This window comes from Crotalus tigris, unplaced genomic scaffold (assembly GCF_016545835.1).
Source record: "Crotalus tigris isolate CLP2741 ecotype Arizona unplaced genomic scaffold, ASM1654583v1 scf7180000017771.5222438, whole genome shotgun sequence".
Taxonomy (NCBI): Eukaryota; Metazoa; Chordata; class Lepidosauria; order Squamata; family Viperidae; genus Crotalus; species Crotalus tigris.
Genome location: NW_024096622.1, coordinates 1,683,909 through 1,711,865, shown reverse-complemented (window position 1 = coordinate 1,711,865; position 27,957 = coordinate 1,683,909). Strand labels below are relative to the sequence as shown.

Below are 27,957 nucleotides of genomic sequence, written 5' to 3'. Positions count from 1 at the left end.
TATTCAAAACCTTATGTATCCTTTAAAATATAGTATTTCTTGGCTAGTTTTGTCTCGTAGAAACTGCTTATAATTAAAGCAGTGTTAAAACCAGTAGATGTGATGTCAAAAACATACACAGAAAAAAAAATTTCTCTTATGCTCCCTTTAGATTTTCATTTTCCAGCTTACTGACTCCTCTGCATATTTCTATCAATAACTTTACATCTGGTTTCATATTTATTTCATGAACTGCTTTCCATTCTGATCTCAGAAACCTCTTCCATTCTGTAGGACCACCTTAAAACAATCGAAACACTTTGTCCACTGAGTGATCAAGAACATTTCAGCCTCTTCACATGAGATCACCAACCCCAAGTATGTCTGCAATAGAAATTTTAGAGCAACACTGTGTTGCCTATGGAATCAATTCTAATAATATACTAATGCTTATTTACAATTTCCTGACCAGGAAAATAAATACTATATGAAAAATACCTTGGTCGATAAGTTTCAGTGCCATCTTTGATAGTTGGAAGTGCAACTTTTATAGGATGACCAGAGGCTGACATGGATTTCTGATGTCGAGGTCGTGCGGAAATGGCAGAAGGGACCGTAGAGCCAGCAGAGGGAGTACTACTTGCAGACATTTCTGTTAGGCTTTTATTATAGGGAGGAAGAGGTTTAGAGGAGTATCTTGAAATAAGATGTACTCTAGCAAATTAGTTGCATGTAAAATTTCCAAAGAAAGGTTAGATCTTTTTTTTTTTTAAAAAAAATCAAGGTTAAAGCCTAGCCATAAATATCAGCTTCTAATAAGAAATGCTGCAAATGTTTGTACTGGCTCAAGTTACAGACATACTATGGCAAATATTGCTGTGTACCTTCATCTTGCTCCTCCCCCCAAAAACAAAACAAAACAAAACAAAACCAAAAAAAAAAGAAGTTTGTGAAAGGAATCTTTTCACTAATGACATCATTTATGTATCAATCAAGGAAAAAAACATAGTATTTTTAAATCTGGTGATGGAAGAGGCAGAAGCATATTAATTAAGATCCACTTAGCAGATTTAGAAAAGTACACCAATAAAGGAGAATCATCTCCTACCCAAACTAATATATGTATCTGTCTAATTAAGAAAAACAATTATGGTTGACTTCCTTGATCAACCAGAATAAATGCTTTGTACTCCTTGGCACAGGTCTATCTTGTCATTCATAGATCCTGACCACTACTAAGCTACTAGCAGTGTTTTAAATTAATCTGCTAGTCATTCTGAAAGAAGCCACATCTAGACTTCATTGCAATGTAATCAACTGATTTGAGAGCACCCAAAAAATAATTGTTTATTCAGGGGGAATATTTCTGCTACCTATATTATGTTTTTATAATTTCAGCATTTAAGAAAATTATGTTTTTCTTCTAGATCTATCCAGATGAATTTGTACAACATCCAGAATTCCCAGCTAATATAGGGTGTTAACAGTGCTGGTTAGTAATTCTGGAAGTTGCAAACCCAAAATATCTGAAAGATAACCAAGTTGCAGAAAGATGCCCTATAAAGCACTTATAAAACCTTTGCTTTGGGGGAGGATTAGAGAGGGTGGACGCAGCCTGGGGGGAATGGGCAGGCGGTATCAATGGTTAGGAATTTAATTGTATTTTGTATGAATAAATGGAAAATAAAAACTTTTTTAATAAAAAAAACCCTTTGCTTTATTTTGCTTCTGAAATTAACTATTCTCAAAATCCAATATATAGTCATTCCTATTACTGAAGGAAGGAGCACATAGCTAATTGTCATAGTGTAATGATGAAAAGTTAATATTTTATTAAGTTTTATTTAATCAGAGAAAGTTGCACCAGTTTTAAGAAGTTATAATACCTCTGCCTGAATTCAGGCAAGCATCTACAAGGTTGCTTCATTATCTTACTGTCTCATCTGGCTCATTCAGAAGGCGTAGGACCCACCTATCTTCCTTGCTATATTTTCTCTCATTATTTTATTGTTTTTCCTTGTCTGCTTATTTGAAGGTTCTTTCAGATAGTTGCAATTTCTGAAAACCGCTAAACAAAAAAATGTGTTAATCCCATGGAGCTATTAGGATAGCTTTAAATAGGAAAAGCAAGAAGAGGTTTTGCACTTTGGTCTGTTTAGAAAATTCAGGGGTGGAAGGGAGAGATAGAAGCAATTAGTAGAAACATAATTAAGGAAGGCATGTGTAGAAGAAATTAACAAGGGAGGATACAATGCTTCTGTGGAGGAATGACAGGAAGTGTCATATAATCTTTGCAAGTTTAGCATTCCAAAGGGAGAGTGTTTTGAAAGAGCAGCAATTTAATTTTTGCTGGCATTTTCCAAGCTGACCTGTGCATTCAGTTGACAGCTTTCAATAAGGACAACAAAGGAACCAACAGCAATTATAGCCCACAGTTACAGCGTTAATCATTGATGTATGATTTATGTATTTATAATGCTCATGCAGCAGCAGTTGTACATAGAGGTTTACAGACCAAATGGGCTCCAAAATTAGTTCTGCTCAGGAATAATGAAAGTAACATCAAGAAGAATGCTGTTGGTGGCTAATTGGGCTTCCCTTAGTTTCCATTTCCCTACAGAACCTGCTTAAATGATTGGTTTCCAAACATCCTGCATTATGTTGAATGTGAGTAATTAGGAGGTCTTTGATTCTGGGGAGATGGGGTTTGGTACCTGTTGTCTTTCCCATTCTGAATGGCAGAATATTGATCTGTAGAACGTTCACAGACATAGGTGTTCCTCCGTGTCATGCTAGTTCCAGAAAACATATTGTTCTAGAGGAGAGGTGGACATAGATTTACACATAAATACAAGTTAAATAATGGCAGGATGAAAAAGCCTAAGTTTATGGTATTATCATGCTCATAGACAAGAGAAATGTCTTCTTATTTCTCTTTAAGAAGTCAAAGGCTTTGGTATTATATGAAGAGAACAAGCTCTCATTATTAAGATTTCAAATGCAAAATGGTAGTAATGATGAACAGAGTCCTGAAGAGAAATACAAATTCCTTATAGTCTCTGGCAATAGCTACTGCAATTATCTCCTAATAATAGGCCTCAATGACTGTTCACACTTTTAATTAGCCTCTACTATAGTTTGCATTTACAGTAGAATGCAACATCAGCACAAATGATGGCGTAAACTACAGCAAACAGTTGATCAGTTGATCTGGTGGCCAGGGTAGTTATGCTGGGGAGGAGAGGGAAATTCTCAGATTCAAAAAGAGTTGTCTGGAAGCTAAATAGGAAGTATGGGAAGGTGAGAACTTGAACAAAAGGACAATGAGAGATTAGGTTCCAACTGGTAACCACAGAACTTTTTCTCTATGGAAGGGTCTTTTTTTCAAGGATTAGTTGAGAGATGCCAAAATATAAGCTCACCTGCAAATCCTTTAATAATCCAAATGTCGCAATTATTTTTGCTATTTAGATATTGTTACTACTTAGGTTTTCAAAGTCTTGCTTAATTTTATATGCTATTATCAAACCGTTTACATAAAACATTAAACCAAACGATAAAGATAAAGACTGATTATGTGCTACAGAGAACTGACAGAACAAGTGAATAAAATATTTCACTTACACTTGGAACAATTGTTGATTTTTTCCTTTCGGGGCCTACCAATGGACTTGCTGTCACCTCACTTTTGGACCCAACTGTTGTGCTGCTCAATTTCCGTGACATTTCTTTATCCCATTCTTCTTTATATTCACTCTCCACACTGTTTGCCTGAGCTCTTTTCGAATATGAGACAGTAGGAGGGATGGATGGGCCAACTATGAAACCGAGAAAACATCAATGAGATAATGTATCACCTTCAGTCAGTTTGATAATTATTTATATTTGCTGAAATACAAATAAGGCAAACTAATATAAATAAGATAAGAGCTATTCTATTTCACCCAGATTTTACTTGAAAGCAAGTTTTAATTTATTTTTTACTGACTTGAATAATTTTGTAGAAGCACCTCCCCCCCCCCAAGGGAAGCTCTAGCCTTTATACATAAACTTCCCAAAATATTAATGGCTGTCACTCCATTTATAGACTTACAGTAAAGGATTTTTTAAATTACATCTAACCATTTTTATGGAAATGCCAAAATAATAATTACAAGTAACAGCAGTTCTTTGGTTATCACTTTTGATACACTTGTGTATTAAGTAAATTTTTGAAAGTTCTGCTAGTATTCCAAACATAGAGAAACTCACTCCAAAGATGTTTTAAAATCTAAGATACTGTACTTTTAAGAATTTACCTCTCCTTATCATTTTCTCTAAGTTAATATACAAATGTAAAACTTTGTTATATTTAAAGTTCAATTTTAATTTCAAAATTCAATGGAACAATACAGATCCAAAAGTATATTGCATAATTACAAAAATGAAAATGAGGTAAACTAAGGGCAGCTGATTCAAACATATTCCGGCCCAATGTTTTAAAAGATTAAGCTTACTGATTGCTTGGTTCATGTATATTTTCTGTAATATGAACATAGCTGATAAGGGAAATAATTTCCAACCTAGCGTCCTCTAGTACAGTGATAGCGAACCTTTTAGAGACCAAGTGCCCAAACTGCAACCTAAAACCCACTTATGCATCATCGGGTGCCGGGTGGGTGTGGCCCATTGGCTAGGTGTGGCCAATTGGCTGGGTGTGGCCCATTGGATGGGCATGGCTGCGGTGGTAACGGCAGACTGGGTGGGACTAAAAAGTTCAATCAATTCCAACCTTGCAAGATCTTTTTTTTCCCTGCGAGAAGTTGAAATTGACTGATTAATTGAATCTTTTTTTTTTTTTAAACACACGGCGGTGGAGGCCTAAAGCAAAAAGGTTTTATAAAACCCAGCTGAAGGTCTAGGACTGGGGCAACGGCACACGTGCCCACAGAGAGGGCTCTTGAGTGCCACCTCTGGCACCTGTCCCACAGGTTCGCCACCACTTCAAGCATATCTGGATATTACACATTCTATCAGATATGAGCAGTCAGATCAAATACATAGCTTTGAATAATTTTCCTCAATAAATAAATAAACACGTTTAATAGATTTCACTAATTTGTTTAATTGAGTTCTCTTTATCTAGTTTCAGAAAATTCGAACAGGTTCACAAATGTATAAGCGCCACCGTACCCCTTAACCCATATTCATTCTGTTTTCTTTCTTTTCTGCAGTTCCCACTGCAAGTGTGTTTCAGAAAAAAAATATTTGCACACTCAAAGTTTGGTACCACTTGTTAAATTTTATGTTTTAACAATCTCCTGAAATACAGAAGTTAAACATGAAATCTTTCTGCAAATCTGAATAAGTACTTACTTTTTCTGTAAGAAAGTAACCCTTACAGATTCAAAATAAAACAACAGTGAATATGGCAAATAAATATATTTGGATACCTTTTCTTTGGCAGAAATAATTGTTTTCAGATGTTTCCTATAATCAGAAAAATGGCTACTTTTGGAATGTTTTTTTTTATTGTACAACTCTTCTAGCTCAATGACAGTCTAGGTCTCTTTGCAGGTACTGCACATTTGAGTTCTCCTTAAAAAATTTCAATAATATTCAGGTCTGAAGACTGGGCAAGTAAAAACTTAGTCCATATCATTAAAGAAATCAAGGTTGAAAAAAGGTGGGTATTTCAGCAACCAAAGTACAAAATTTAATTCCAATCACAAAGCACTTACAGAAAAAAAGGTAAAAGTTTAGTATCATTGAAAATCTGTGGAAAAAGCTCAAACAAGAAGTATATGCCAGGAGAAATAATGATAAATACGGACCAATTTGCTTTCTTCAAAGTTAAAATAGCTACAGATAGAAAAAGAAATGCTACATCTCTCTAGTAACCCAAATTATATTTATACAGACAGCTCACATGATAAAAGCACCATGATGTGTTAAGCAATGTTCAGGAAGGTGTTGTTACCAAGCCCCCAGGAAAGAGAACACAACTTAAAATTATATTCTGCTACTTTACTTGATTGAATGCCATCCCCACCATGTTCACTGAACCGACGTTGTTTCTGATTGGCTGATATACTCCGTTGGACCTTCAGGTGAGCAGGAGATTGCATAGAGCTGTTGTTGAGGTCACTTCCGGGTCGAGATCTTTGACTCAGGGTACTACTGGATAGAGACTCGCTCCCCTCACACTGTAAGGATAAAAAACATATCTGGAAACCAAAATCATCTCTCTCTTCTCAAAACATACACTATTTCTTTATTAAGTTTAGTTAAATTAAGTAGCACAATCAAGGAGTACTTCTAAAGTCACATTAAAACAACATTTATTACCAAATGACCTTAACTGTGGCTGGAGATTGCAGTTTTTTTTTCATAACAAGATTTCTTTTAAAAATACATATAAAATACAGTGAGAAGAGCCTGCTATTGCAAAGGAAAGCAAAGGGAGAAAAGGCTTTTATTTATCTGTAGAAAAGATTAAATTGTCCTCAAAATTCTGTTATGGAAGGAATAATTTGAATGTGTAAATTGCTGATTACAGTGAATTATAATCTGAAAAAGAATTCCTGTAAGATGATGCATTGTTGGCACTTAACACCTGATAAATTTATGTTGGAAATGTAAAAAATCTGAAGGTACTTTTATCATCTTTTGTGGAAATGTAGAAAGCTAAGAGTTATTGGAATCAGATATGTCCTTTAATTCAGAGAATTATTACACTGAATGTAAAAATGAAGCCAGAAGCTTTTTTTTTTTTAGGTTTGATGGATAAACAGATTAAAAACAAAACATGCAATTTCGTTTTTCTATGTGAAAACAGCAGCAATTCTTTATGCACAGCGATGGAAAGGCCCATGGATAGCCACAATGGAAGAATGGGTGGTGAAACTAATGGAGTTGGTAGAGATGGCAAAATTGATTGTTTCCATTAGAGAAAAAACTTTATCTTCATTGCTATCTGGAAACAATTCTTGGACTTTATAAATGAAATGAAAAGGAGTGAAATTTTAGCTTTCAGATTTGATGACTAGATGTGTTTATTGATTCTAGAAGTATTGTACATTATGATTTAATTTAGTTCAAAAGGTCACTGTGTTTTCTGTTTGTATCAATACTGAAGAAAATTGTAAGTTACTCTCTCTTATCAACTGCACCCTTAATTTTGCATTTTCCCTTCCCCCTTTTATTTATTTTTTGTCTTTATACCTTTTCCGAAATACAATAAAAAAGAAATGTATAAATTGTTTTTCAAAAAACAATTAAAACTTTTTAGTGCTACAATGTCTCTGATTATTTGTGGGTGGTCACCTTAATATATGCAATATATAGGTTGTTTAATGTTACTGTTTTTATTATTTTCTTGTTTTTTGCCTTGCTTTATATTCAGAGTCTCACAACTGAGGTAGTTTACAAAGACTGTAAATATATAAATAAACATCAGTTACAGAAAGAATAAGAAAATTCTTTAAAGCTTTTCCATTCCTAATTATAGTCCAACTAGGATGGCTTTCCCAAAAAATATAGAAAAAAAGAAACAAAGATCAATCACAGAAAGACAGATGTTTGCTTGTAGTGAATGATCATTCTTTAATAAACAGGTCCCTGACTTATGAAGCACAAGCTTGCATCCATTGATCCAGTTTATAGACTGCCAGCCTCTGCCAGTTTGTTTCCTATGATAGCTGGTTTGTGACAAAGAAAAGCATTTCTTGCTTTTATTTCTCAATTCACATAAGGGATGGTGGTGCTAAAAAACACCTTAAGAAATCAAATAGCACCAACACCTTTATTTTTAATAATTTTGCACTATAGGAGAAAACTTCCAAACAGAGTACAAATCTATTATTTGGGTATAAATGAAATCCTTGCAACACTCTTAGTGTTTATCTTAGGCAGATAAAACACATGAAATGCTAAGATATTAAGCAGGTTAAACACAATATGGTAGCCTCCAAAAGAAGTGGAGGATTATTCCCATAATTGTGTGAATTGCAGTTCAACACACCAGAAAGATTTTAGATCAATGATGGAAACCATTTTGGGGTTGACACATCAAAAATTCAGACATTGCCTAATTTGACTCTGCTGACATATCATTACCACCACCTCTGCCCAAACAAAAAAAAAATAATTCTGTACATTTTCATTTTTTTTTAATGCAGCCCAATCATGTGAATGATCCCCAGGATATGCCATGCACTGCTTATTTTCAGGCAATGTTCTGTTTCTGTTGACAGGCCCCTGCTGCATCCCTGAGGCTGTGCTCTCGCACTGCCTCCGGAGCCTCTGAAAATTGCACAAGGATGGGTGTCTTTTCACACAGTTTTCAGAGGCTGCAGAAAAGCATTCTCTGAAACTGCTTGAAGACTGAAAGCCTTCCAGAGGTTCTGAAGGCCACATGAAAGCACACCCCATGATTGCACGATCTCTGTAGCCTCCAAAAATTGCACAAAAACACACTTCTTTCTTGCACTACTTTTTACAGGCTACCGAGGCCATGTGATAGCTTGGCTCTTTTGCAAGACTTCCAGAGGCTGTAGGAGGATGCACCCCATTCTTGCGTAATGTAACCAAAAATCATGCAAGAACAGGGCTGCTTTTAAGAATAAAGGGTTGTCTAGTATTGGTGAATGCTGGGGTGATACCCGAAACATCATGGTTTGTCACCTTTGGCACATATGCCATAGATTTGCCATCACTTCTCTAGATTATGAAAAATTGCTATGCCACTGGGTGGTATTTTCAATGTTATGTACACAATAATGATGACCTCAAAATTATTTCAGCCTTGACTTAATTACTCAAGGATGTCAATGGAGAGTTAGTAACTGATTCAAACTCAAAGAAAGATGAAAGGTATGTTTGAAACATTGTACAGTAAAGATGTCAACATCCAACATACCTTAAAAGATATTTCCTACTTACAAGAACTTCTCGTACTAGAAAATGAAATTAGATCAGCACTCTGGTCATTACTGAGTTGGAAGCCTACAGGAACCAATTGAGTATCACCAAAATAATGGCAAGCAACAGAACAAACAGTAATGGTTGTAAACAATCTATGCCAAGAAATTTGGAGAATAGTGTCCAACTGCTTGGAAGAGGTCAATTAGACATGGATTTTGGAGAGAAATTTATCTAAGGGGTCAAAGTAATATATTTATCACAGCATGCAAATATTATCATTAAAATTGTTGTTTATATTAGTACTGGAAGATTTGAATAGAGATGTCAGAGAGGATAAGAAGTTTCTGGGCATAGAAATCAAAGAAATTTATATCCTAAGGTTTTGAGATAAATATAAATCAAGATTTTCTATGAAGGCATCTCTTGAGTAACATCTCAGGAAGCTTTTTTCAGAAAAGAAATAATGGTGAGCCCAGACTGGTGGACTTATGATCAAATAATAACTTTCATTCAAGGTGAATCTAAACTTAAAATTTAAAAAAGAGTTGGAGTCATAAAGACATGTCTGTCATCGGTTTATATATACAGATAGTTCTCTACTTACAACTACAACTGAACTCAAAATTTCCATTGCTAACAAGACAAGTGAGTTTTGTTCCATTTTATGACCTTTCTTGCCACAGTTAAGTGAATCACTGCAACTGTTAAATTAGTAACACAGCTGTTAACTGAATTTGGCTTCCCCATTGACTTTGCTTGTCAGAAAGTTACAAAGAGTGATCACATGACCCTGGGACACTGCAACCGTCATAAATACAATTGCCATGACTCAACTTCCAGACAACTCTACCTGGATGACTGAGAATCTTCATCAATTCTAGCTTTTTGCTAGAAAAAGCTAGGAAAATTGTGCTTAAGATCATCCAATGCAAATTAGAGCTCTACATGGAAAAAAGAAATCGCAGATGTTCAAGCTACAATCCCAGAAATTCTCATTGTTCTCATGAAAAGCCACAGTATGGACAGAATTAAGCGAAACAGATTGGCTCCAGGTTGGCAAAGGAGTATGACAAGGCTGCATATATTAAGGAAAGCTGGACTGGATGAAGGTGAAAAACTGAAGGGAGAAACATCGATAACCTGCTCTATGCTGATGACACTACCCTGACAGTTGAAAATGCAATGGCTCTGCAAACTGCAAATTTAAAGAGGAAAGTAATAACAGCTGGAACAACCAGCTTCAGAATTGGCAATTAAGATATTGAAATGCTGAATATCTTCTTTGGATGGACATTAATCAAGGAGAGAAGCAACCTAGAACTAAGGAGAAATTTCGTGACAGAACAATTAATCAGTGGAACGACTTGCCTCCAGAAGTTGTGAATGCTCCAACACTGGAGGTTTTTAAGACGAGATTGGACAGCCATTTGTCTGAAATGATATAGGGCTTCCTGTTTGAGCAGGGGGTTGGACAAGGAGACCTCCAAGGTCCCTTCCAACTTTGTTATTCTGTTATTCTCCTTCTTAGGATTAGCCATCAATAATACAGGAACAAGGCGTCAAGAAATACATCACAGACTAGCACTTAGTAAAATACCCACAAAAGCTTTGGAAAAGATATTCAAATATTGTTAAGTATACCCACAGAGATCAGAATTATACTAATCATGATATTCCCTGTGACACTCTATAGAAATTAAAGTTGGATTTGAAGAAGCAAATCCCCATCTCATTCAACTGCGTGCATAGATTAAGCAAAAGTTTTTTAAAATGGCTAATGTATACCGTAAATGCCGGCGTATAAGGCGACTTCCGCGAGCGCTGAAATCGGCGCCAAAGACGGGGGTCGTCTTATACGCCGAGTCGTCTTATACGCTGGAAATACTGGTAGTTTCCGACGTATAAGACGACGTTCTAGGAATGCGGCCCGGCTATAAAGACGGGGGTCGTCTTATACACCGGGTCGCCTTGTAGGCCGGCATTTACGGTAAATTCTCACCCTGTGAGTTTCAAAGAGTTGTTTTCCTTGTTAGTAAATGCTATGGGGAGATTAGGGTAATACAAAGCACTTCCACATCATTTGAAAGGCTTGTGCAGCTACTTCCAAGGTTATCCCTGGCTGTCTGCACATTTCTATGCACAAATCCTTTATTTTCCTGAAAATGAAGCAGAATATTTGTCTATGTATGCACATACCCACACATCCACAGGGCCAAAAACAGCCTTTTAAGCTGTTCTAAGATAGTTCCCTTAATATTTCAAGAGGTGGTACTTTATTCCTATTAAAACATTTTACAAAGTAACCTTTTCAAAAATTTGCACAAACCTAGATATTGTATTCTATGTCCTCAAATTAGAAATGCAAAAGTTTAAAATAAAGGTAAAAATAAAAATAAACAACGGTAAATTACCTCAGGTGGTTTTCTCCCTAGAAGCAAATATGTAGCCATTACTTCATCATATTTTTGATTTACTAAGGAGTCATGAATTTCATCTCTTGCAAAACCCATGGTGACCATTATATCTAGGGGAAAAAAACAGAATTTATTTTTGATAAGACTATCTGAAATATTTAGGCTAACATAAGGGCATTTCCTAATGTACTGTTTTCATCCATACCAGTAATAATTCTGGGGACAGAACTAATTATATATAATTTTGTATTTTATTTATTTGAAATATTTGTACTTTTCATTGAGTTGTCCAGCAACATGTTTCAGAACTCCACAGATCACAACTCTTTAAAAATATCTAACCAGTCAGCTAATTCATAATTTCTCCCATATTCTATGAAATATATTGCCAAACCTAAATCTTCATAGAATTAAGAACTATAAAAGATAGAAAAGAAAATGAAAGAAGACATATTGATGATTGTTTAGTGTCCTCTGTATCATGGATCCTAGCCGAAATTTATACTTCTTTTTTGGCACAAAGTATAGCTGAACACAGAAGTATTTGTCCCCAAATTACCATTCAAGATCATATTTCAAATATGTCTTTATCACTGCAGTAAGAAAGGAAATGCAAATCATGTTTTCTATGAAAAGTGAGTAGAGGATGAATAATTTGGAGTAAAAAAGGTGTTCTGGAGACTCGAGCAAGACATATGAATTAGCTCCAATCATATCAGATTTATAATCAGATAGCACAGAAATACTGTAAGTAATTCTTGGAGAACGTAAAAAGCAACAAACAGGTAGATTAAAACTGTTACCTATTTGTTTAGTGTCATTAAAATCTGGTTCAGGTTCAGTGTATGGCTTTAATTCTTCTTCTTCATGACCGACATTCATCCACCGGTCCTTCATAATTTGCTTGAAAATAAACAAAATTGAAAAATGGAATTACACTGAATTATTTAGAGGGGAAGGTATTGGAACTTCATTAAATGAAACCAGATTCGTGTTATTAAATATATAGTTTAAAAGTAGCCATAAAATAATTAATTCTATGCCCATTTAAAATCATAAAGGCACTATTTTTTACAATGGTTGAAAAGACAAAACCACTCCTTAGATCCAAAAGTTATGTCAGCCATATAATACATACAGACAAATTTCTGAACAAAAGGTGAACCTCAGTTATGGAGGCATACTTTCCATCCAAAAAAATCTTGGGATCAATAATCCTCTCTTATGCCTGTATTCTAGTAACTAATATGAGAGCCATGCTGTCTCTAATACAAGGGTAACCAATGACTACTAGACATTATTTTCCTTAATAAAAGTAACATTTTTGAAAAAAAAATTGAGTTTACTATAAATTAAAAAAAAATCTTTTTGTCTAATAAATTTGCTAACATACTGCAATCATACTCATAGTTACAAGATCATTAGAACTCAGTGGACCTATCTTGATAAATCTATTTCACAACTTAAACAATTCTATCATAGACAACTGTTCTCCATGATGTATATATTTATCCCAAACCTTTTAAGTCTGATGACATACAGTACTTTGTTTTAAAACAGACCTTTCTAAATTGCAGCCATATACATTCAAAAGTCAGAACTTCTTCAAAAGTTGCCATTCACTGCAATTTTTATTGTGAGTCAAAGAAGAAATTATTAACTACATGAAGAATAGTTATATTAGAAGTATTTAATTAATGCAATCTGTAATTATGTTTAAGCTAATTAAATCCAATTTAATTACTATGCTCATTCCATCCATGTTTTGGAGTACAACCTCCCTAATATTACTTAAAGACCAAGCATGGCTTTGGCACAAAAGGCTAATCCATTTAGATTAGGGTCTCAAGGAAAATTATAGCAATAGTTCCCCCTCCCCCGGGGTTTAACTTATTCCACTGAATTGGGTTAATAAACAAGAAAATATTTGGAGAACTTACTTCTAAGTTCCCTCTCTTAATTGGATTCAACACAAGTAGTTTTTTCAGTAGATTTTCACAGTCTGTGGACATATAGAATGGTATGCGGTACTTTCCACGCAATACACGTTCTCGCAATTCCTTTTGAAAGCCAAGCAAAGAAAATAAATCAAATACTAAGGCAAAAATTTCAAAAACTAAATTTTAGTTTTTTCAGATATTATTTTTACCTTTAGATTCTGACCATCAAAAGGCAATGATCCACTGACAAGAGTGTAAAGAATTACTCCCAGACTCCAAACATCCACTTCTGGGCCATCATATTTCTTTCCCTGAAAGAGTTCTGGGGCAGCATATGGAGGGCTTCCACAAAAAGTGTCCAGTTTGTTGCCTACAGTAAATTCATTGCTAAAACCAAAATCTGCAATTTTAATGTTCATGTCTCCATCAAGAAGAAGGTTTTCTGCCTATAAAGGAGGGGAAAATCAAATACTTAGCCACGTTTAAAATGTTTTTTTATACCATGAATAATAGAAGAACTATTTAATCTAAAGAACTGTGTGTTCTATGAGAATATAAAACATTTAGAATATCAAATGTCCATCCTTCAAATAATACATTCAATTATGTGCTGTTTTTCCTCTTTTCTGATATCTCTAAGCTGCCAACTTGATTGCAACCTTAAATCAAACTGACATCAGTGAGATTTGTGAAAAGTATAACACTCAATAGCCTTTCCTTTTTCAAAATTATTATTGTGCATTCTAGACAAATAGCAAAAGCACTTAAACTTATATACAGCTTCACAGTGCTTTACAGAACTCTCTAAGCAGTTTAGAGTCAGCATATAATTGAATGAAAACATAAACCAAAATGAAATTGTGCAGTATTTAGAAACAATAAAGATCAGTATTTTTGTTCTCCTTATTTCTACTGATTGAAGGACACATGTACACACATAACAAAAACACGTCTGAATTTTCTTTTAAAGATTTATACCATGTAAGAACTATTAGTTTCAAATGTTTGCGTCTTTTACTATTAAAAGTATGCACTCTTCTAATGTGATGTTTTCTAAGTTAATTATTTCAATTATTCAATTAGTGCACGATACTTATTAGATTGCTTTTTTGCTTTAGTGACCGTTCAAAGTTACAATGGCACTGGAGAAAGTGACTTATGACCGTTTTTCACAATCATTACAGCACTGCAGCATTCCCATGGTCATGTGATCAAACTTCAAATCTTGGCAACTGATTCATATTTATGACAGTTGCAGTGTTCTGGGGTCATAAGATCATCCAAAGATGACCTTCTTACAAAGTCAACAGGAAAACCAGATTCACTTAACAAATGTGTTACTAACTTAACAACTGCAGTGATTCACTTAACAACTGTGGCAAGAAAGGTCGCAATATGGGGCAAAACTCACTTAACAAATGTCTGCTTAGCAACAGAAATTTTGGGCTCAACTGTGGTGGTAAGTCAAGGACTATCTGTAGATCAGGGGTAAAAGGAAGCTCGTAGCTGATATGTGCAAAGGCTTAAGATTCTTTTCAGTTTAAGGGAGAGATGAATTTCAGAACAACTTTTTAGAATTACTTGAAGAAGACACACACACAAAAGGAGACAGAAGACTGAGCTACCAGATATTATAAAATGTTACACTGAGAAATGAATAAACTCTAAAGGAAGAATATTATATCAGACAAAGAGGAACCTGGACATATAACCTTGCATCTAAATTCGTCTTGCAATGTGTAATACACAGATTTGCCTTTCAAAATAGTGCAGAATGGTACTGCTGAGTGTCAGATTAATTTTATTTCCCATCAACTCTACCATCTGCCTCTTTACCTGTACTTTTCAGTTGACTTAAGGCTCTAAATAGGTCGGAGCCTGAGTTTTTGTTGCACCTAAACTGTAATATGCTAGGACAGAGCTCTGCTTGTTATACTGCTGATAGGAAACATCCACAAGTCATTGCTCAAGTCAAGGCATGTAAAAAGAGATATACGAGAAATAGAAACTAAACTAATATACAGTAGTGGCTTAGTCAGATCATGGAGGACTGCCTAAACAGTTGGTTTTCTGCTGTATATGATTGTGTTTCCACACACATATTAAATAATGACCTAAAGAAATAAAAGACATGAAAAAGACCTTTAACTAAAAGGAGCTATTTCAGTGACAGTGAAAGACGGACTTGGGAGGCATACAAATTAATATAACAAAAGTGCACATGGAGAAACTAGACACAGGTTTGTGCCCATAATTAAAAAGCACATGAAACACACTCCTACTATAAGCAAGAAAGGGACATTATATAACACAGATTAAATACAGAAAAACAAACTTTTCTTTAAAATCAGCATTAAATCTGTTACATATAACATACATACATTTATATAATAAATATTACTTTCTCAAAGATGTGAGATGAAGATGAAGACCATTTGGAAAATCCAAATCTAACTCTAAAATCTAAATCTAGTTCATAAATCTAGCTCTAAAATCTTGTTCACAAATTTATTTTTTTTGTTCTATCAAAGTTTCAATGCTTAAAGAGAAACATTAACATACCTTGAGATCACGATGAACAATGCACTTTTGATGACAGTACTGCACAGCAGACACAATCTGAAATATCATTGTCTTTATTAGTAAAATAACACATAAGGACAATCCTAACAGTAATTGTATCTGTATAGTTGTAAGGCATGCAAATTAATCTGCAATATTAACTTTATATAATGCTTACAATATGTCTATACATATTATAACATAATGTCAACTGTGAGAGGAGGCTGGTAGGAAAAATAAAAATGGCTTATTAATCATTTAATGGCTACATTCAGTTATCAACTTTTGCAATTGTGGCTTTCTAATATTGGACTGCTTTATCAAATCACAATTAACATTAACCTTAGAGCTGGCTTGGGCAACACAGAAGCTTCAGGTCAGTACAATGATTCCTCATCCAGATACCCATCATGGTTAACGAATTCTAGGCAGAGAAGAGGTTTTAGTCAGTGGCTTTTTATATCATAATGATTCAGATTCAATTCTTGCTAGTTCCGATGTTTTGGAATGCGATACTTTAACTAGAATTATTGTGCCTTATTAGCTTTTGAAATTCAAATCCTGTCAATTAATGTATTTTCTAGATTAAAACTATAATTTTAATATTTCAATCATTATGCTCATACTTTAATACAGTTAAACAACAGACAGAGGGGCTGAAACCTCTTCTTTGCTCTAGATCAAGCACAGGAATGCAATGAGTTGCCACTGAAGGAAGAGAATGTTTTTTTTTTTTTTTTTGTACAACTGTGGCTTTCCTAAAGGAGGCTACATGATACACTGAAAACTAGACAAGCATAATTTGTATAATACTTTAAGCAAGTATTTCAACCAACCTCAGGTCAGTCCAAAGAGATGTAAAGATGCAAGAGATTTCCCTAAGGAAATCTCAAGGTCAAAAATACACTCCTCCCATTCAAGTGTTAGTATTTTTACTGTTATCCACATAAATGCATCTACATCCACATCCACATATATTGTCTGGCACTTAATGTCATCCACATTATATGCTAGCCACACATACAATTACCAAGTCACTATGAACTATGTTAAAATGTTGATTAAGAAAGGCCAACTGCAGGAAGCTGCCAAAGATTCATTGACTCCTAGAAGCCATTCCTGATTTGATTTTTCCTGAGCCAAATGGCTGTCTGCTACCATGTGTACTATATTGATATTCAGGGCCTTCCTTTTATAAAACATTTGATTTTATTGCATTTTTTAGGATGAATCATTTATCCATATGGAAAAGTCACACACTCTGAAGACTGAGGTTGGAAGGAGCAGTTTAGTAGTGGGTACAAGACTGAGAAAGAGTCAATGGCAACAATACATTAACAGTGGATCTGCCACTCAAGAAGGCTAGGAATAGGGTTCAGACGTTGGATGAGGACAGGAGGGTAGAAAAAGGAGTTGATACCATAGTATGTAAGCATGCTAACAAACATGGCTTTATCCCTTTTTGTTTCTACTTCTTTTATAAATATAATTTATTAAATTATAATATCTATTCATTTTCAAAGATTTTCAAGATTCACAACATAACAAAAAATGGCAAAAATTTTAAAGAGATAAATTAATTTCTTGTTAATAGATGTTTTTCAAACCTGCAACATATTAATATTTACTCTAAAGATAAGCTGATCCAAACGTTCTTTTTTGTAAAAAAAAATTAAAATTAATTTTACTATCTGAAATTCCATTTGGAAACTAAGAACCAAACTTATTTTTATTTGAAAATATGTATTTTTTATTTATTTCATACCTGTCTAAATTTTGCACGGGCCTCTTTCTCTTTCATTCTTCCATGTGCAACCAAGTAGTCAAATACTTCCCCTAAAATAAATTTAACATTATCACACCGTATAATACTAATGACTGAAAAATGTCTTCTGTACTTATTAAGTTTTAGACATAGTTAAACTGTCCTTAAAACATAATACTTTTTCATTTTATATTGATTCATAGAGAAAACCATGTGTCTGCTTCCTATAATAAAATAAAATTTGTATTCAGAGTATATTTTGTTGGAAAGAAAGCTATATTTTTAATGAACAAATGGTAATGATCAACAAATTGATCTTTAGTACTACTAATTGTATCATTTTTTTAGAAGAATGCTTCAATGAAAAAAGTCTCAACCTTCAAATATGTGCATGAAATTCCTTTGTTGGTAATTTAATTAGCTTTGCCTACCCGTCTACATATATAATGGTCAGTTTGCATGGCTTAATACTTTCTAAGTAACGAAGCAAAAAGAAAAAAAGAAATGCTTGGTAGATTTGAATGCTCACTAGGATAGAAAGGCAGACTATGTAAATCAAATAAATATAGGTAGTCCTTGACTTACAACTGGTCATTTAATAATCATTGTGGAGTTATGATAGTCTCAGAAAGGATAATTTACAACTCCTAAAGCACTTCCTGCTGTTGTAAAATGTCACATTCACACACACACTCATGGTCACATGCTTTTATTTTGGGTGCTTGGCAACCGGCTCACATATAATGACTGGTTGCAGGTCCCACTATAAAAATGGTTGTAAATTGAGTCCGGTTACATGGGTCCCTCAATTTACCATCATCCTGACTTACAATCAAAATTCCAGTCTCAATTGTGGTTATAAGTCAAGGACTACCTGTAAACAAATAAGCAACAAGCACGATACATCCAATTGTAAATAGATGGCAATACTTTCTCCAACAAAGAAATATTCAGATATGTTAAAAATCATATTTGATATCATACTGAAGGGAGAAGGTAAGGAGAGTATTCTTCCCCCTCATAAACTAAATATCTGTAGAAATAACGTTTTTTGTGAAGACTCTATATCAGAGGAGGCCTCAGTTAAAGCCTGAAATGGGATTCATTATATTATCTATAGAAAACTAGGTTGTAGCTCAACTTGTTTTTAAGAGACACAAAGCATAAAACAACTTCAATCAATAGCCAAAAAAATAACAACTTCCAGTAAGTAAGCTCAAAAAAAGTTCACAATTCTCCATCCCCATTAACATCTGCATTACATATTCCACACATTAGAAGTAGAACCTTAACTTACCTCCACTAGCATATTCCATTATTAAATATAATGTTTTCTCTGTTTCAATAACTTCAAATAGTTTAACTGCAATATAAAAATGGCAATAAATTGCCTAACCATATGCAACCAAGAATATTTGAAAACAAAATTAAATACTTCATTTCTAAATTGATGTATCTTATTTACATCACCTATGAAGAAATGCATGCTGAAATCATAGTTTAGTTCTACAGATGTGGCTCTTGTAATCAAAACCATTTACTATTCTGCTAGAACTAGGTTGGATTAGAATGGTGCCTGTTTTGATTCACTTGAAGAAGACAAGTTCCCAAATGAGGCAGCAGAACTGTTAAAAACCAAAAGGACAATGCCCTGGAATATATCACCAAAATGACTATGATGATGGAAGAGTTTAAGCTGACAAGACTTTAGCATCCTGCTTATTCTGATGAAAGCAGGAGCTGGAGGTCCGTATCCTCTATGCAACAATGTGGGTACCTTGTATGAAACAAGCCCTCTGGTCAATTCAGAAACAATAACTTGTCTCTCGAACAATATTGTTCTGTCTCTTACAAGCCAGAAGAATTGTCATCACATAGTAGGTCTTTAAAGTTGGGAAAAACTAAACCAGAAAGGGAAAGTTACACACTTTCATTATGAAGTGGTATTAATTTTCACTAAAACAAAATTTTAAAGTCCATTTTGATAATGTCACTATCACATTTTCATAAATTAATAATAAATAATAGTTTTATATAGTGCATATAAAGATTCAAAGCACATTGCATGCATTATTTCACTGTAATCCTTGTAGCAATCCCAGAAAGTAAGTTATAGGAATGTATTATCTTTGCTGTGTGTTTATGGCTGGATGAGGAACACTGAATCTGAGAAAAAGGCTTCCTAAAGTTGCTAGTGAATTCACAGCAGCAAAATTTGAATCAGGAATTCCTGATACACAGCTTATTATATTATTTTAACTACTATGCTAATCAGCCCAGAATTACAATCCTGATTATAGATGTTTTCACAATGAGAATTTGAATTACAATTCTGTAATCAGTTTCTTTTCAGTGCTCAGCAGAGAGAAACTTTCAAGACCAAAAGTGGCAGAACATAGACTAGGGCCAAGCTTTTACACTTACATGTTTCTAAATTGGCATGCTAGATATTAAGACCTTGCCAATTACATTAGCAAGAAGACATTTTTGAAGGCAAAAAGCTGGGACAGAGAAGCAAGCATTGGAATCATATATATAACAAAAAGTGCTTGTTTCTAAAAAATAGGGCTTCTTTCAAAGAAATAATTTAGCCTTTACTATGTAATGACATAAATGGTTGATTATTTAAGGGAATTCCAAAACTGGATTTTTAGACTGTTCTGCCATGGCAAAGCTGGAAAACCAATTAGAAAATTCACTGCCTATGCAGAAATTAAACTATCTGCATCCTAACTACTATAGTCTTACAATTAAGTAGTTATTTCCAGAAGAATTATTATGCTTGCTTTACTTAGGAAAGCATGAATTCTTTAGAAGCTAAAAGCAATATTTATTAAAAATCTAAAAATTGTGTACAATAATCTTGTTCACAAAATTAAGTACTAATTATTTTTTCAAAGATTTTCCAAAGTTCAAATATAATTTATAAAAAATAAATTGAATGTAGAAGAAAAATATAAAATTCCTACCTATATTCGGATGATTCAGTATTTTCATTATTCGTACTTCTCGAAACAGCTGTTAAAAAAACCATGTAGTTGAATAATGTTTATATAACTTTAATAAAATGTAACTAAAATTAAATCAAAAAGAATTTGAGTTTGGTTTAAAACTTAGTATACTACTGCAATAGGAAGTTATTCTTATATAAATCAGCTATATTATTCTCAGTGTAATCAACTGGATTTACCTTTAATGATCTCTAACTTTTCACACTGATTTCAATGGACCCAGCTTTACTGTCAATATCCTTTCAGTTCTGAGTTCTAATTAATACAAATGTACATGACTTTCTAACATTTCCTGCCACATTCAGCTACTATCTGAGGTTTAACAGGGAACTGATCTTATCAGTTTTTCAGATTGGTTACACCATTCATATGAAAAACACAATAAGAAAATCAAGAGAAAGAAATGAAGAAATGTTTTTTTTTACATTATCATTTCTTGCAGAAGCATTTCAAATCAACAATATAGCAGCAGTACCTCAAATCAACAAAGCAAGATTAATAGTGTGCAAATATAAATTAACATGGAAACAGTTTGGTGACAATAAATAGTTGAAACGTTTATTTTATTTTTTTTTAAAAAGTCCATTAATATTATCTTACCAGTTCAAGGAATTTAATAAAAGGTTAATTTAGATAAAACAAGGGGATTTGTGAGATGACTAATAAAAAACCATTTAAATTAACATGTACATTTTACTGTATGATTGATCTTCATACGATCACCAGACATGGCAGACATGCCCATAAAAATCGTCAAACAAATGTATCCAAATGGCTGCAGTACACTATATAGTAGTTCACTACTCAGAAGCTATTTCAAACCACATTTTGAAAAATACCTGTCATGATTATGTTCAGATTTGATAGCACACTTCCAACCTAATAGTGGCCTAGCTAAATACTAGAATGACAAGACAATATTTATGACAATAACTGCATTTTTAAAGTAACTATTTTCATTATAAGAGAAATTGTACACCAGATCAACATTTTGAGACTGACATTATTCACAGTCTACATCAACAAAGCATCAACTTTCACTTACATTTCTTGTCAAATGTACCTTAGCAAGCAGACCATTAAAAACTCTCTTGGAATAATGTCTTTTTAAAAATTAGAGAGCCAGTTTGGTCTAGTGATTAAGATACCAGGCTAGAAAACATGAGACTGTGAGTTCCAGTCCCACCTTAGCCATGAAAGTCAGCTGGGTAACTTTGGGCCAGTCACTCTGTCTCAATCCAACCCACCTCACAAAGCTGAAGTCATGCCTTGACCCTAGATCAACAGAAGCAGAGAGAATTCTCCAAAATAGTTCAGTATTAGAAGGTAAGTATCAAGAACAGCAAATTAAGATCACACTTAAATTCTAGGTTGGAGGATTTATTGCTCAAGCCTATACACAAGAATCTAATCAAATAAAAGTCAGTAATAAACTGGGGTTAGATAAGTGTTCATGGAACTCCAGGGGAACTGGACTTGGAGAATTTGTGAACATGCAATAATTCTAAGCTAAGTCCTCTTTTGACTCTCCTCCCGGCACTGCCTCTTTTTCTCCTACAGTAAGTCAACTAGTTATTACCATCTATTCCCATATTAAATCAGGATGAATTGTAGCTGTCATTCTCAACCTAATTTACAAGCAACTCAAGCATACTATTATTCTCAGTGTTTTTCAGTTATCTTGTATGAGGAAAGAAAAGAAAAGAAAACAAAGAAGGAAGGAAGATAAGAGGTTGGACTCTTGAATCAAAAATGATAATGTATTATGACAGAAACATTACCTTTTGTAGACTGGTAGGATTTAACTGGGTTTTGTCTATAATTTTGACAGCAACCTAAGGATGGAAAGACAAAAAAATAACTTCTTTAAACTAAACAAACAAACTTTTTAGAATATATAAGAATTGTTTATTTTAGGCAGAAACTGACGCCATTCAGATATAATTCTTAATTATCAAATTGTATATTCTTTCAATGAGCCACAATACTACTAGAGAGAGATAACAGAGAAAGCACATTTATAGAACACACATACAGGTAAACCTTGACTTACAACCACAACTGAGCCCAAAATTAATGTCGTTAAGCAAGGCATTTGTTAAATGAGTTTTGCCCCATTTTATGATCTTTCTTGCAGTTGTTAAATGAATCACTGCAACTATTAAGTTATAACACTAACTTAAGTGAATGTGACTTCCCCGTTAACTTTGCTTGTCAGAAGGCTGCAAAAGTGATTGCATTATATGGACAAATTTTTGTCTTGAATATTTTCAACTTTGTTTTCTCCTGGGTGAGCTTATTTCTAATTTAAAACTTAGAAATTTCATCAGGAAAAAGAGGGATATGTAAGCCAAGAGGGGAATTCTTTCTCTTCCACCCACACTGTACTTTAAAAATTTTCATACACTGTTTTACAAAAATATAGTGATAGACCAAAATCTGCCCACAGAGCTGCTGGCATTATATGTCTTATGGTACTAACAAAGCTGCCACACCTCAGGAACAAAGTTCAAGTATATATACTGCAGATAGCTAAAAAGAAAAAAGAACACCTTTATATGCTGGATTTTATTTTCAACAATGAAAATATTGGACACATATTTTGCAACTAAAATAATAGTTATCAAGCCTAGCCTAAAGAAACTTACCTCTCTACCTGTAAGAACATGTCTAGCCAGCTTTACTTTAGCAAAATTTCCTTTTCCTATTGTTTTTAATAAGCGATAGTTCCCAATGTGTGGATGCTCTTCATTTACAGATGTGATTGAGTTTCTACAACGTGGTATATTCTGTCGACTACTTGATTTTGTGGGTTGGATATGAGATTCAGAATATCCATCAGCAGAAGTGTGCTACAAGATTAAAAACAACAAGAATCACTATTTTAAAATGTATAGGATTTATGTATTCTAAAATAGGGAAAGTAAGGGAAAAGAAAAATTGGAAAATTGTGAGAGTAAGTCAGTGTAAAGGAGTTAAGTTTTTTTAAAAAACGTTTCTATATAATCATTTATTTTGTACATATTTCATTACTATTATTACTTTCATTACTACGGTTAAGGAAATTAAATAATGTTTTAAAAATAACCAAATGGTATGCTTTCTTTTCTTAGTGTTTTTCTTTATTAAACTGAAACTTGGACATTTCAGTTCAGAATTGAACTAATATCTAATTTTCAATTAAATAATCTTTGAATCCTTTCTGTTATCAAAGAAGTTACAAGATACTGAGAGAGAAGTCAGAGAACAATGTGGAAAAGTATAAAAACATTCTTGTCTACAAATCTCTTTTAAATGTTTTAACACATTTAATAATTACTTATTTTAAGTTACAAAGAAAATTATTAGCCATATTATAATATGTTTAATTACACAATAGTTTAGCAAATATAACCGAAAGGATTAATAACTGAAAAGCACATACAGATATTAGACTAAGTTTACTGCTATTGCAATAGTCTACTGATTATGTATTAAATATTAATGTTTATGTTTTATTGGAAATGTGTACCATAACAGAAAAGAATGCATTTGTCCTCTCACCAAATGCTATATATCTAGTTTACATTGTGCATTTTTATAAGTTAAGTTTATAAAAAATACATAATTGTGATTTAAATTATTTTTATCTTGAACCTACACTGAATACAGTACAAAGCCAACTCACTGTATTTGGTTATTAGTTAAAAATATCTCAACTCTATATAGAACAATATATTATAGGCACGCAAAATTTTTGTTTAGAAGCCAAGCCCAATTCAGATGAGGCTATTACTACCCTTTTGAGTGTTGGGGTTGTATATATATCCAAGCATTTGGATTCTACCACATAATTCGTCAATCCACAGTTTTGATTGTAAAGAGAGAAATTTCTAGTACCATAATTTTACAAACTTTTCTTTTTCAATATGTTTATTTTATTCACAATGCTAAAATACAAACAATACAAACAATACAAAAACAAAGCAAAACTAAATAAGACATACATACACATAAACTGTCCTCCCTAGTTGAATACTGTTAAATATATTTCAAGAATATATTTAACTTGCAAAACAGTTCCACAGTTTAGGAATTTCTACAATTCTGTTTACCCAACCTGGCATCTATCTACTGCATGTATGTACGTACGTACGTACGTATGTATGTATGTATGTATGTATATAAACATAGTTAAAGCTAAAGCCAACAGCAAAGTTGAACTTCAAAGTCTTCTGTTAACAATCTATTATTATATTTAATTTGCAGAAAGTAAACAACAGTTTCTAACACACCATAAACCACCATAATCATTATCTCTGGTCTGTCCAGGATCAAATATTCTTGGTTGATTCTCAATGATACAATTTTTCCTTATTTTGCAAACTTGAGTAAGAATGTAGTTATTAATCCTTTGGAAAAAAATTATGACTGCAATAATGAATGGTGCACATTGACAAGGTTGTGTTAAATTAACTTTGCCTGAAGACTTTGAAAATAGAATGCATTTTGGATGGTGACAAATAGTAGTAAAAGTTTGTTTTTTATATACAATTAGACATTTGATAAGGCTATTTATGAACACAGCTGATGTGATCCTTTCACCTCAAAGTGGATAAACCAAAAGTTATGTATCATTTTTCAGCAAAAGCTAAAAAGGAACATTGGCTTACCTGAACGCCTCTTCTCAGCATGATGATAGAAAATCCACGAGTGGGTTGTCTTAACCTTCCTGCTCAGAGGAGACTAAGTCTAGAAAGTTGCCACACCTCCCGCTAGGCTAGACCGTCCCAGTTGTCGACCAAGGCGAAGCAACCAACGATAATCTGACGCATTGGCTCCTTCTATCCCTGACACAGGACCAGCCGGCCCTTTAAAGGGTGGGTGTGGATTCTCCATCACCATGCTGAGAAAAGGCATTCAGGTAAGCCCTTTCTCCAGCATGATGACTGGAGAATCCACCAGTGGGACATACCAAAGCCCTTCTGTCCCTACTGGGGGGGAACTAGTCTGGGCCTGTGTTCCACTGGATGATGCCACCTGCTGCAACACCCTCCGGCCAAATGAAGCATCCGAAGCGGCAAACTTGTCCAGTTTGTAGTGCCTGATACACGAGGAAGGGGAGGACCAAGTTGCCACTCTGCATATCTCTTCGATGGATGCCTGCGTCGACCAAGCCGCTGATGTAGCCGCACTGTGGGTGGAATGGGCAGTGATATGTCCAGAAACAGATAAGGAATGGGACACGTATGCACGAGCGATGCAGGCCTTTATCCATCTTCCTATGATGGAAGAAGAAAACTTCCGGCCCATGGAGGAGGGCTGGAAGGAAACAAACAGTGCCTCGCACCTGCGGAAGGCAGATGTCCATTTGATATAATATCGCAGGCCCCTGCACACATCCAGTTTATGCCACTGCCGTTCTAATCTGTGAGATGAACGAGGGCAAAAATTGGGAAGCACTACCTTCTGTTACCTATGAAATCATGTATTCACCTTGGGGATAAACAATGGATCCAAACAAATGACCACCCTGTCCTCATGGAAAATGCACAGGTCTCCTCTAACGGAGAGGGCTGTAAGCTCCGAAATGTGTCTCGCTGCTGTGACTGCAATCAGGAAGGCCACTTTCATTGAGAGGAGCCGTAGAGTACAAGAGAGCATTGGTTCAAATAGTGGTGAAGTCAGGGCCTGAAGAACCCATGACAGGTCCCAAGAGGGGTATCGACGTATCGCCGGTGGCTTGGCGTTAGTCACCCCTTGAGGAAAGAGCGTACTACAGAGTGCTGGGCTAAAGGGGCAGAATTGGAACATGTAAGTACCGTGGATGCCACTACCTGTCTACGGAGAATATTAGACGTTAACCCTTTATCCAGGCCCTCCAACAGTCTGACAAGGTTAACCAATGGCTGACAGTCACAGATAGTTATCTAAAGCTACCTGTTAGGCCTTGCGACACAGTGCCAGCGCCTATTGAGGACAGGTGGTAAGTAAAAGACTCCCTGTAATCCAGAAGTGCTACTAAATGATTAATTAGCAAGGGCTGCCCAGAGCGGATTGAAGGCCTCTAATGTCACTCAGAGGATGCAGATACAACTGGTGCCATTTTTGTCTAAGCCGCTCTCTGGGCACCAAAAGGTGATGGTGTGAATAAGAGACCCTTTGGGGAACCCCTATTGGGGTCACGGTTATGCTGTCGTGAGGTCCTGCAAGCAGTCTCTGTGTAAAAACAGGCTGAGGGGCAGGTGAGCACTCGTGCAGCACTCAAAATGGCGGCTACGCCAAATCTGAGAGTTGCCTAGAGGTTCAGGCAAAAAGGCTGTGAAAGGGAATCAAAATGGCGGCCGTGCCAAAAGTAACGGCTGCAGCTAACTCTCAGGACCGCTGAAGGCAGGTAAGTAGCCTGTGCTGCTGTCTTCGGCCAATTCGTGGTCTGGCAGTCAATTTTCCAGCCGAAAGGCACTAAAAGAAGCTGGGAGGAAATTTTCAGTGACATCGCACAGAGACCTGCACAATCTCTCAGAGCCTGTCAGTTGCGGCTGGAGCCGGAGGCTCGCTAACGAGTCAAAAAACCTTAAGAAAGCCCAACCAAGCTCTGACGAGCTCCATAGAGTCAGAAACAGCTGTGATTTGGTCGGGGAGAGCTGCGCGGCGTCAGGGTCAGCTAGGAGTCGCTCGGAGAGAGCGAGACAACCTGCGCTGTCCGAAGGCTCAGGGAAATGTGCTGTGAAAGCGATCTCCTGAGGAGCCAAGGCAATTGAAAGAAAAGGTCTATTGTTATATCCTGAGGTGATTGAAGGCAATAGAAGGAATCACTCACAGCGTGAAGATTGGAATTCCACGAGTGGGGTTTTCAATCTAATTCTAAGTCTAAGAGGACCACAATTTAAACGCGTCCTTTGAGCGAAGACTAAGTCGAAAACTGGGACAGTCTAGCCCAGCGGGAGGCGTGGCAACTTTCTAGACTTAGTCTCATCTGAGCAGAAAGGTTAAGACAACCCACTCGTGGATTCTCCAGTCATGATGCTGGAGAATGTACAACGTAATAGCAAACATATTAATAATGTGTAGATATGGCAAGGTGAACACGTTTTAACTATTATTTTATTACTGGACTTTAATATGGAAAGACAAAACATCAGGCTCATGTACTACCTCTCCTCTCAAACTCCTCTTGCCTACTTCAGAAAAATAATTGCAAAAAATAGCTAGGGAATAACTAGTATTTTATTAGGTCACCCTGTATTGGATATAAAGTACCTAGAGAGTAAAAATCTTTGCATTATTTGTTCAATGCCGATTTATTAAAATGTTTTCTTATACGTGGGCTGCTCTTGACATGACATAAAAGTAGCAGTTGATATAAAATATGTGACTCTCACATTGGCACACCAAAATGGAAC

At 34.9% G+C, this 27,957-nt stretch overlaps 1 protein-coding gene across 6 annotated transcripts in view; it reads right to left on the bottom strand.

The window, feature by feature from the left end:
• MARK1 (microtubule affinity regulating kinase 1) overlaps window positions 1–27,957 on the bottom strand; it is an 81,447-nt gene that overhangs the window by 8,013 nt on the left and 45,477 nt on the right. For 3 of the 6 annotated variants that reach the window (XM_039341625.1, XM_039341630.1, XM_039341626.1), the window contains exons 2-15: window positions 23,224–23,427; window positions 22,357–22,410; window positions 20,534–20,582; window positions 18,862–18,927; window positions 17,565–17,635; window positions 15,800–15,856; window positions 13,447–13,683; window positions 13,238–13,357; window positions 12,101–12,200; window positions 11,295–11,407; window positions 5,990–6,164; window positions 3,604–3,797; window positions 2,694–2,794; window positions 478–639 (exon numbers count right to left, since the gene is read on the bottom strand). In XM_039341625.1, coding sequence (XP_039197559.1) covers window positions 478–639; window positions 2,694–2,794; window positions 3,604–3,797; window positions 5,990–6,164; window positions 11,295–11,407; window positions 12,101–12,200; window positions 13,238–13,357; window positions 13,447–13,683; window positions 15,800–15,856; window positions 17,565–17,635; window positions 18,862–18,927; window positions 20,534–20,582; window positions 22,357–22,410; window positions 23,224–23,427 — 1,703 coding nt within the window. The remainder of the gene's footprint in view (window positions 1–477; window positions 640–2,693; window positions 2,795–3,603; window positions 3,798–5,989; window positions 6,165–11,294; window positions 11,408–12,100; window positions 12,201–13,237; window positions 13,358–13,446; window positions 13,684–15,799; window positions 15,857–17,564; window positions 17,636–18,861; window positions 18,928–20,533; window positions 20,583–22,356; window positions 22,411–23,223; window positions 23,428–27,957) is intronic. The other 3 variants (XM_039341628.1, XM_039341629.1, XM_039341631.1) reach the window with 1 other exon arrangement.